Raw genomic sequence first — 11,888 nt, forward strand, 5'->3', positions numbered from 1 at the left:
GGCACACACAGACACCCTGCATGTCAGTGGGGGCACACACAGACACCCTGCATGTCAGTGGGGTCACACAACAGACACCCTGCATGTCAGTGGGGTCACACACAGACACCCTGCATGTCAGTGGGGGCACACACAGACACCCTGCATGTCACTGGGGTCACACACAGACACCCTGCATGTCAGGTACTTACACTATGGTTTGGAACAGTAGCGACATTACAGTTGTGGAGCAGCGACGTGAGGAACTGTGAGGGAGGCACTTAGGAGGGCTGAGGACACCGACTAAGGGATGAGAGGGGACAGGCCAGGCCAGCACTTTCAGGGGAAGGGAGAGTTAACTTCTGAGCACTGACTGATGCAGTTTTCCTCCAGCCCCATCTGCAGAGGAGAACCATGGACACACAGCTGCGGCTTCCTCCAGGAAAGGCAGGTGACCATGGAAACCAGGAAGAAACACCTGGGTAGACTGAAGCATCCCTCAGCATAGAAAGGGGCTCAACAGTTTGAACCATCTGGGAGATGGCGGTGCTCGGGTGGGAGCAGAAACCGAGCCAGCTGATGGGAGCGTGACGCGTCAGACATGTGATACTGAGTGGGGGAGCTAACTGCACACCACCACACACTCCTGGGCATGCATAAAAGCTTTTGGTGAGCTAATAGCTTAATGGCGGCAGAGCTGGCATGGGGTCTCACAGGGGCCTAGCCTTGGCTCCCCAAACCCCCAGGCCCTACCTGGGAGGCTCTTTGCTTGGTGGCTCTCCACAGCACCTCAGCAAACTCCATTTGGCCCCACACCCTGGCCTGGTGCAGTGACCTTTCTGAGCCCATGATGTCATCTGTTTGCAAGTCTTAACTTGTGCAGGGAGGGCCACAGGGAGGAGTGTGGCCCAAGCTCCACAGCAGGGTGCTACCAGCACTCACTCCTATTCACGGATTCTCAGTGAGATACACAGCAAGTTCCTGGTGGGCTTTGTCTCTGTGCTAGAGTCTGACCCTAACCCCTGTGTTTCCTAGGCAAGCATACTTACCCTGAGCGACACCTTAAGTTCCAACACATATAACCACAATGTAACTCCTTCATATAGTTATAAAGCCAACATCCTAAAATTTAAGAGTCGTCACCTACAAAAGTCAAAATGAGAGAGAGAGAGAGAGAGAGAGAGAGAGAGCGAGCGAGCGAGAGAGCGAGCGAGCACAGACAGCAGACACTTCCTGATGCACTGCCATCCAGCACTACAGATGAAAGTGTGGCACAGAAGGCAGGCTGGGGCCTCCCGGGCAGTACTGCAAGAGCAGAGCACAGAGAATGCAGGTGGACACTGGGCCCAAGAGGACAGAAAGGGACTGCATTTGGGGGACAGGACCTTGAAAATCATTTCTTCCTAAGAAGTGGGAGACACTATCCTGGTGGATATCCTCTGTCGGCCCTCACATTTTCTGGAATGCTGTCTTGTGGCTGAGGGGCCTATGGAGACTCAATAGGACAGGGGCAAAGGCCCTAGGGTGATCGTAGGAGGGTTGAGTGGCACAGACAGACTTCTCTTGAGGCTCTGGGACTCACTCTCCAAGTCTCCCGGGTGCTAGGCTCAAGCAGGTTCTGAGGGGCCAAAGACGTCTAACACCTGACCCACGGCATCTCAAGGAGGCTGCAGTCAACAGGCTCAGACCTGCAAGAGGCTCAAAAGGCACGGCCAGCAGACAGCCTGAGGGCAGCCATGTTTCTGGCAATACCATGGAGTAGGGAGCTGTGTGCAGGAACAAGTTTAAGGGATGGTTTTGGGACTTCAAATCACAAAGTTACACTGGAACTACACTGGCCTATGAGTTTCTGAGTGTGGAGGATACAAAATTCCTCTAAGGGACGGACTATCCCACACAGGGATTCCGGACAGAAAGCTATGAACACAGCCATGGCGACACTGTCTACAGAGAACGTGGGGTTTCTCCAGCCACCTCTGCTCTCTAAGGTTAAAGATGAACTGTGTCACCAGGACAGAAACAGAAAAATCTGCAGGCCCAGCCAGGAGATAATCTTAACACTAACACTATCGCGTGCCACAGGACAGTCTGGTCAGCAGCAGGCACACGCACGCACACACACACACCCGTGTTCCTAAGAGACTGTGTAGCCTAGAGACAACACAGCCTTCTACCCTGTGCTCGTCTATTCAGTGGTGACACCTCCAACTCACTTCTCAGAACACCTAGAAACCAGGAAGTGACTTATTTGTCTTCTGTTGGGTGAACGAAGGGAAAAATCAGGAACTATGTGAGGAGTTGTGTAGCAAATCTAATAAAGTCATGAAAAGGCACGGGAAAACTGCACTGAGAAGAGGAGCTTCTTCTCAGTCAAGGGGACTCAGGAGCAAAGCTTACAGGGAGGCAGAGCTAGCGGCCATCAGCACTAGGACTGGGGATGTTGGGCGTGGTGGCACAGGTCTTTAGTCGCATCATTCGGGAGGCAGAGGCTGGGGGATCTCTGAGTTTGAGGCCAGCCTGCTCTACCAACAGAGCTCCAGGACAGCCAGGGCTACACAGATAAACACTGTCTTAAAAAAAACAAACAAAATGAAAAAAAAAAATGGGCCTGGATTTGTGTTAGGTGTTGAAAACGCTCTGGAATCAGTATCCGTTGTACAGTCTTGCAAATTACTAAAATTCACTGAGCTCAATTCTTTGAAAGAGTGAATATCATGGTATACTTACCAGATCTCAATTTTCAAACAGATGTGGCCAGTGACTCACAGACTGTGGGCAAACACAGGGTACATAACCTGAGTTAGCCACAGACTCCACAGAGGTCTGAGCATCAGAAAGGTGACTGTGAGCACACCCAAGACAGTAAAGGGAAGCAGGTGGAACACACTGCACATGGGGCCTAGCTCGGCCAAGAAGCCCAAGAGCAGGCAGCAACTTCACAGTCTCTGTCATTTACTTGAAAAGAGGAGTCAGGCAGAACCAGGACTGGGTCAGCCCAGAGCCAGTGCACAGAACACGAACTGGGGAGCAGCAAGCCCACATTCTGTCCCTACGGGGCTCATCTCACAGACTGGAGGGAGCATAGGAGCCAGCCTTTGGGTCAAACAAAGAGAAACAGGAAAAGCAGGGGAAGCTGTATGAGTGAGAGCAAGGAGCGGCCCGCGGCCCTGTCTCTTTAAGAGGCTCCTTGGAGATGCTGGACTGCAGAAAGCCTGGAGAATACAACATTGACTGGGGATGAGGTAACCGCAAACACCACTGTCTCAAATGAAAAGGGATCAAGAGCTGACCTAGAAAACAAGCAGCGTAACCGCCAGATGAAATTTTAATGATAAACACAAGACGTTCTGCATACAAGCGAGATGGCAGGGTCTCGGACTGAGCCATCAACTGGAGCTTCTCTCAGAGAAGGGAGCCCAGGAGCCTCTCTGACCCAGAGCTCAAGTTTCACATAATCGATCCCAGAACACTGGCAACACTGCGCCTTTGGTGGCCTATCTAGTGCTGAGCAGATCCCTGGGGAGAAGGAGGTGGGGGAGGGGGCGGCTGCCTTCAGAGCTGGTCCCCTCTTGGGGTTCCATGCTCAAAGATGCTCCTAACTGGACTTGGGGAAGGAGTTTCCTACATCTACCTCCTAGGGCTCTTAGTCCCATCTCTGCATCACGGCCTCTAGCACCATCTTGTAAGATTAGGCAGAAACCTGAAGTGGGAATAAAGTAACCCTATGTGGTTACCACCGGCCCTCAAACACGGAATAAAGCACTCTGCCACACCTCACGATGAAGCTGCAGGCCTGACAGCATCCCAACAGACAGACGGACAGGTTAACCACGGGGCTGTAAGAGCTGAGGCCAGTGAACACATGCTGGCCAGACTCTCCTAAAGCAGAAGGGTCAGCAGGCCTGCTCAGCAGCTAAGAGCATCTGCCACCAAGCCTGACACCCCAAGTGGAATCCCTGAGACCCACGGAGGCCAGAGAAACAAATCCTGCACGCTGTCCTCTGACCTGTCCACATGCATTGTGGCACTGGTGTACCCATACATACACACAAAATCCAAGCAAGAAACAAACAAGCAAACAATTGTTTATGGATGGTCCTGTCGTCAAGTGTTTCAGAAATCGATTCGGGATTTCTATTCAAAGGTGCTTTAACTTTCTTTTTAATATCCCATTCATTTGAGGGTGCCATGTCACACACTGCTCAGAGAACAACTGGCAGAAATAGGTTCTCCTTTCCATAACACAAGTGTGGGCTCCAGGGTCAACCCTGGGGCTAGTCAGTTTTGGGGCAGCACTCTGACACTCCGAGCCATCTTGCCGTCCTTCTCATGGTACTCACTGAGTAATGCTGAAGGAGAGAAGTTAAAGGAAAGGCGAGTGACTGCTAGCTGTCTAAGTCCAAGCTTGGCCCTGATTTCTGGTCTCCTTGAGGCAGCGGCCCTGAGGCAGCTCCCGCAAAGCCAATCGACTGGACTTGCTTTCTATATCAGGCACACAGCAAAAATATATAAAGTTTACGTTTTGAGACATTAGCTCAAGAGATAATCTAACCCTAAAATAAAGTTGATCTCATTGCACAATAAAGAAGTGCACATCCATATCGCTGTAGTAACAACCAGGAAGAATTCTTCATGCTGGGTTCTGGAACAGCAGCCGAGGGAACTCACAGGAGCTGATGCTAAACTTCTCCCTCAGGAGACACACAAATGCCCGGCTGCAGGCGAGGGAAAGAAGAGCTCATGGCCACAGCCTTGCTGGGAGTGAGGACTTCAAACCGGAGAGTTTATTTAGCAGGGTCTGTGTGTGTGTAGCTGAAGCTGAAGTGCCCGGGCAGTGGGCGGGGTGAAGATGAGGACTGACTGACATGAAGGGGTACGGCTTTGCTTACCCAGCGATGACAACACCATCGTGAGAACGCACGTCACACAAAACAGCGTCAGGAACATGCTCCAGCTCGCTCACGGCCCCTTTGCGATTCTGTGTGAGGAAAAGGGGTGTGGTTTGTACACTTCCTGGGGTGGCTCCCCAGTAACACGCTCTGCTCTCACCTACACGCCATAGCCATCTTCTACGGTGTGGACCACATTCCAGTCAGTGGTCTGCAGAAGGAAAACACAGGGAACCTGCCCGGGTTAGCCCCTAGACCAGAGACAGTGTGGTCTGTGTGGAGCAGTGATCATGAGATGCTGGCCTGTGTGTCCCAAGAACGTCACTGGGTAGAAAGAAGTGTGTGCACACAAGTCAGTGTGCCCCCACATGGCAGGGCCTGAAGTAGTGTGTCACATATTAATCAGCTCAACCTGCACTTAGTGGATACATAAGAAGGTTCCCAGAATAAATGAAAGGTGTCGCAGCAGACGGACAGGGAAGGGCAGAGATAGCAGTCTGAGTCAGTCTCACCACTAACTTGGGCTGCTCCTGGGGAAGAGTAGGTGGGGTGTTGAGAGAGGTGGGATGCAGCAGGCTCCAGCTGTGTGCCCTTGTGTGACTGCTACATTGCTTCCCATGATCACTGACATAGACTTTATATTGGTAAACGGGCATGCGCTGTTTGAACACACTGAGAAGCTGGCTCCCCAAGCATGGCCCTGTCTCCCTTGACAGAGGGGAAGGCAGCAAGCAGCTAAGGTACTTAACAACTCATCCTTAAATGGGTATGGCAGTGCACACATTTAATCTCAGCACGTGGGAGGCAGAGGCCCTCTGGAAGTCTGAGGCCAGCTTGGTCTGCACCGAAACCTCTACGACAGCCAGGGCTGCAAAACAGACCTTGTTTCACAAAAATAAAAGCAAACCCCTTACCCTTGAGCACTAAGGAGTTACTAGCTGCATGAAGGTAAATGACCTCCACAGGTCACACAGCTCACTTTCCGATGGCATATAAACCCTGGGGAAGAGGAGCTGGAAGCCCATCCTGGGTCAGCGCTCTCACGGGAAGCTCACCCACGCATACAGCGTTCCACCAGGACCCCAGCTGATGGCCTCCACGTCCCAGGCCATTGCTGCTGGGCATTTTAGGCACAGTCTGCTGCTGCCGCCTTTGTCTGCTCTTTCCACGGGGCTGCTGCAGTCACCTGTGCTGGCTGCTGTGAGCCATCAGCTGCTGGCTTGCTGGCTGCTGTCTCTCTATATACACCATTGATTCCTTTGCTACTTCTTGCTTAGATTTATTCATTCAACATCAAAAGTATAGCTATCCGACACTACTCTCCAGACCGTAGCGCTCAACTGCCATCAATTCAGAAAACTTATCAATTACTTTTATAATAAAACAAGGGGACTCTGAAGGGATATAAGTATCTCTGTATAGGGAGTAGAACACAGTAAAACAGGTGACCTCCACAGGAAGCACAGACAGCAGCCGTGTTCCGGAACACTACCCCATTCTCTGTCACTTCTGCTGGCCTGGACCAAGGATTCACACTAAGGTGTGTACGTATCACACCTGGTTGGCAGCCACGCTGATTGATACGCTATTAGGAAAAAGATGGTGGCACCTATTCCATTAAAGCCAACGGTCATTAAGCAGCTAAGCCCTTGCAATTGGACCCTAACTTAGTCCTTAGGCCAAGTCTACAGCTCAGGGGCAGAAGACAGGGCAGTTAGGTGGCACTGAAGAAGAGAGGAGCTCGGCAACCTGGGAGAAGCGACCGGAAGAGCTCTCTCTTTTTTTTTGGTTTTTCGAGACAGGGTTTTTCTGTGTAGCCCTGGCTGTCCTGGAACTCACTTTGTAGACCAGGCTGTCCTGGAACTCAGAAATTCGCCTGTCTCTGCCTCCCGAGTGCTGGGATTAAAGGCATGTGCCACCACACTCGGCTGGAAGAGCTCTCTTGAGGGGAAGGTACTGACAGAAAGCAGGGGGCCTGAGCTAAGAACTGCATCCCAGGGCATCAGTGGGCTCGGTGAAGTAGCTGCCTTCCAGCCCTGGGTGCCAAGTCACACTGCCACTGTTACCCACGACAGTCTTAGAACGCCAAGGGCAGCAACCACCAGGAAGAATGGCATCATGGCAGGCTTACCCACCTGCCCACCTATTCCCAGCTCAGCTCTGGACCTGCACTCATAGCCATTTCCTGGGAGGAGGTCCTCAGAGACCTAGGGTCCTCTCTGGGGTTTCCAGACATTGACCGAGGAGACAGGAAGCCAACCGTCTGCCCCACCCTCCGGAACAACCTCAGTCAGGTCAGAGTCACTGCACTGCCTCGTGGCCAGAGCCCTGAGCACAGGCAAGCTGCACAGGGGACACATCAGGGCTACCTTCCCGCAGCCGCAGGCCTAGGAGCAGGGCTACTGTGAGGCACCTGATCAGAATGAAGGCATGCAGAAGTATCACACCTGCCAGGATGCCCTTGGCATGTACTGATGAAGGCTCTGCTTTAAACTGCAGTTTAGTAAAAGGTCACTTAAATGTCACCCAAGCTGTCCTCACTGTTGACAGGTCTGGAGTGGGCCCAGGATCCTGGAAGCCCCTCTCACTGCTGTCCATCTGCCAGATCACCTGACAGACAACTGCGCACCATGCGTATCTGATGGCTTTGCACTGGCTACAGAAGACCAGTGAACAGACATCATCTTTGTAAACTAGTATGGGAAGACAAATGCTCGTCACTTCTCCTGGGTTTAACCGAGTGAGGACCTCCTGCCCCCCTCCTCTTATCACACTCATGCATGCACACCATGCTCCCAAGCATCAGCACAAACAGAGCTATTGCTCTCCCTCAGTCAGACATCTCTGATTTCAAAGCCAAGAACAAGTCACTCTCCTGGTCCCCTCCTTTCTAGACAAAGGAAGGTAGGGAAGCCAGCTCTAAGCCTCTCTTCCCTCCACCTTTGCCAGGCCCCGGGCTCCTCTGTGCAGCTTTCCTCCACAGATCACTCTGTCCATCCAGCAGAGGCCTCATCAGCACAGGCTCCAAATGAGCCTACTTCCCATTACCTTCTGTAGATGCAGACACTGTGGGCCAGCTAGATCTGACTTAGTTGGTAATGTCTTAATGGGCTAAGGAAGACTGGCTTGGCCAACTCTCCAGTGATGACTGGTTCGTAACTAAGAGAGATTTTTGCCACCAGGGGATACCTGGCAATGCCTGGAGACCTCTTGTAGTGCCACAAGAGGGGCAGAGTGCTTCTGACATCTAGTAGGGGTCCTGGGGTGCTGCTTGGCATGAGTGAGCGATCTCATGTCACCTGGCCAGCCATTCCACAGTGGGAAGCAGTGCCTACTCACTGATGTTATAGATCCAGTGCACTGGTCATTACTCAGGTTACAAGGTGACTAGGGACAGACATGCACTCGGGCAATGTTACACCCAGTCACGACAGTCTTTCTTGTTTCAAAGTCTATCCACAGCAACCTTTAAGTAGAAGGGCTGAGCTCTACCCCATCTCCAGCTTGGCCATGCAAGCACCTTGCTGAGCCTCACGGAGCCCTGGAACATGACTCTCGACAGCTTGCTCCCCCAGAAACGCTTCTCTGCAAATGCTTAGCTGGGATCTAATGTTTCTGCAGAGCCTCAAAGTGATAAATGCTGGGGCGGCAAGCCAAGGGTTACGTGAGGGAAGAGCAGACAGCGCTCAGCATCTCTCCACTTCTCTAGCAGCAGATCCGCCGGGGCCTCCAAGAGCTCACCGGCCTGTGTGCTGCTGCCTTGTCAGCCTCTGGGAAGCCAAGGAAGAGAAAGGGAGAGGGGGCTGACAGAGCAGGACTCCAGTGATCTGAACCAGCCAGGCAAGGGGTTGTCAGACAACCCACCTCAGCCCCTCTCCTAGACAGCAGGTGGAAGCTCTAGGCCTGAGGCCAGGAGAGGGGCAACTCTCAGGCGGATGCTGAAATCGGCAGAGTCCACAGGGCCGGGGGCTGCTCAGCATGCCTGCCCCCTCCACTCTGGGAATGAGCCTCAGGCTGCAACTGCAGGCCGGCCTGCCTGCCTGCCTCCGGGGATGCCACCGGCCACTGCCTACCTTCCAGTTGGCTCTTAATGTGTGTTCCTTGGCGAGGCACTCTTGCAAGATGAGCTTCCAGCAGGTGTAATCGGAGAATCTGCTGTGGGGAAGGTGCCCCTCCTGTCGGCACAGCCGGTACCACAGCACCTCATCTTCGGCAATCACCTTCCATGTCTTGCTCACCTAGAACAGCACAAGTGATGCAAATGTCAAGATCTGCAATTAGAGAGGCCTTGCCGTCCAAAATCAATCAACACCTATAGCACAGCCCCAGGCTCATGGCAGCAGACAACGGCTCATTAACAAAACACTCCGAGGTGGAAAAAATACAAGCAAATGTTTCCAGTTTTATCTTTCAAGATTTCAAAACTGTTATACCACCACACAACGTCACATTCTAGATGGCATGATAAACTGTCATCTAACAAATGAAAGAGAAAAAAAATTACATAAAATGCTAACCAACAAACTTGAACATGGTAAGAACACAAGCACACAGCTTTCCAGAAGCGTCTGAGGGTCCGTGGACCACACTGGCATGGCCATCTTACAGAGTGCGAGTACGAGGGCCTGTGAGGTGGAAGGCTTTAATAAACTAAATCACTGATGGTATAAAATTAAAGTTATGATGTATTGAGAACTCTAATATGCACAGATTAAAAAATAGTAATCACATTAATAAACCCCTCAAGCTGCTGAGCAGGACAAAGTTTATGATGGAAAAATGACCGCTACACAGGGCACAATTCTCCAACCCCAACAGTACGCAGTGTGTTCTCCAGCATCATAGGGCTGCAACAGGCATACTTCATCACAGGACAGTGTATGAAGCGGGCCAGAGTCTCAGGGCCCCACAGACCACCATAAGCAGCCTGCAGCATGCACTGGAGATGCAAGATGGAGGCCATGTTTGCTGCCACCCCAAGGCTGAAGTGTACCCTGGTAAACAGAGGGACTGGAAGCTTACGAGATCCTATGCTGTTAACACTCTTTTGGGACCATGTTGGGCCTCGGAGGAGGAGGTAAGAGAACACAGCTGCGACAGGGGTGTGAAGATGTCTCAAAACCTGCTGGGCTGGTTGGGCTGGTGCTGTAGTTCAGTAGTAGCGTGCTTAGCTAGTATGTGTGAGCCCTAGGTTTGATACCTACTACTGCAGAGAGGAAGGAAAGTGGGTGGAGGATATGGGTCAGTGGGTCATGTGCTGCGACAGTGTGATGACCTGAATCTGGGTCCTCAGAGCCCAGGTACAGCTGGATACAGCAGCCTGAATCCTATGGAAAGGTGGGAGACAAAGAAAGACAAGAGAACCACTGGTATCTGAGGGCCACCCAGCATACTATACACAGACTGTGGTGAACAGACTGTCCCTGGGTCGGTGGGATAGCTCACAAGCTGACAACCTGAGTTCAATTCCCAGAACCCACATAAAGGTGAGAGAGAATTCACTTTACAAAGCTGTCCTCTGACCTCTACCCACACATGTGATAGACATACACACCATACATTCATGCACACTATCCACAAACACACACACACACCATAGACTCATGCATACCATGCACACAAATGTGCATCCATGCACTTGCCCCCACCTGGAGGAGGAAGGGGAGGACTGGCAGACCGCTGGAAAGCACTGCAGCTTGGTCTAATCTCCCGTACCTGCAGGGAAGCTACCCCAACAGTGAGTACTGAGTACCGAGGTGGCTCAACCTGCATGGCCAGCACTCAGGAGGTTCAAGTAGAAGCACTCCTGTTAGATCAAGGCTAGCCTGGGCTACACAGTGAGGTTTGGGCCTGCTAGAACTACATGGATCAAAGTAGTTAAGTAAGGCGGTGGTGGCACATGCCTTTAATCCCAGCACTTGGGAGGCAGAGGCAAGTGGATTTCTGAGTTCAAGGTCAGCCTGGTCTACAGAGTGAGTTCCAGGACAGCCAGGGCTACACGAGAAACCCTGTCTCAAAAAAACAAAACAAAAACACACACAAAAAAAAAAAAAAAAAAAAAAAAGAAAGAAAGAAAGAAAGAAAGAAAGAAAGAAAGAAAGAAAGAAAGAAAAGAAAAAAAAAAAGTCTCCACTTATTGCTAAGCTAGTGAGACTTGAGTGGCCACAGCAGCACTCAGACAGTAGGGTCAGGAGCAGCTATGTCAAATGTGGCCTTCAAACACAGGCCCGCCCCACAGCCACAGCACTCGCCCTACTGAGGAAGACGGATGAAAGAGCACCAAAGATGATGGAAAAAAACTTAAGAAAATATGAATACATATTTACTTATATTATATAATAATTTAAAGGAATGTATGCCACTGGGGAGAATGATGCTGTAAACATTTAAGTATGAAACACATAAGGAACCATGAGAGGATACCCTAACCCAGCAAAACAGTAGCAGGAAGACAACTGAAGGCCAGCTCAGGGGAAAGATGCCCGGGCAGGGGCTCACAGCATCATCAACAGTAACTGAAGAGAAGCTACGAGGGAGATGTTTCAGAGTTGCAAGCAAGTAACTGCAGAAAATACAGAAAACATTCACTAGAGGGCTCACTGACAAATATGAGAGTTTGGAGAACCAGGTCAGCTGAGATCATCCACTCTAAGGAAGAAAGGAACAAGGGCTATGGACAGCAGCAGCAAAGGGGTAGAGACCCGAGGTGCTGTGAGACATCTCAGTGGCTGAATTACAGTTCATTGTAACCTGGGCAAGAGCAGGAGAAGCCAGGGCTGGTGAAGCACTCCTATGATGCTCACATTGGAGGCAGAGGCAGAGAGGCAGAGAGAGAGCAGAGGCAGAGGGATGGATCTCTGTGAGTCCTAGGTAGCCTGGTCTACAGTGAGAACTTGTTTCAAAACACCAAAAATAATAATAGTGAACATAGTAATATAACTGTCTTAGTCAGGGTTTCTATTTCTGCACAGCATCATGACCAAGAAGCAGTTGGGGAGGAAAGGGTTTATTCGGCTTACA

General features: G+C 51.2%; 1 protein-coding gene across 1 annotated transcript in view; it reads right to left on the reverse strand.

Annotated features, from left to right (window-relative positions):
• The window catches only part of Fbxw8 (F-box and WD repeat domain containing 8), a 97,178-nt gene that overhangs the window by 61,017 nt on the left and 24,273 nt on the right, over positions 1–11,888 (reverse strand). Inside the window, exons 3-4 of the mRNA XM_021186721.2 lie at positions 8,942–9,106; positions 4,869–4,957 (exon numbers count right to left, since the gene is read on the reverse strand). Of these exons, the coding sequence (XP_021042380.1) occupies positions 4,869–4,957; positions 8,942–9,106 (254 nt within the window). The remainder of the gene's footprint in view (positions 1–4,868; positions 4,958–8,941; positions 9,107–11,888) is intronic.

This window comes from Mus pahari, chromosome 23, assembly GCF_900095145.1.
Source record: "Mus pahari chromosome 23, PAHARI_EIJ_v1.1, whole genome shotgun sequence".
In the NCBI taxonomy this organism is placed as follows: Eukaryota; Metazoa; Chordata; class Mammalia; order Rodentia; family Muridae; genus Mus; species Mus pahari.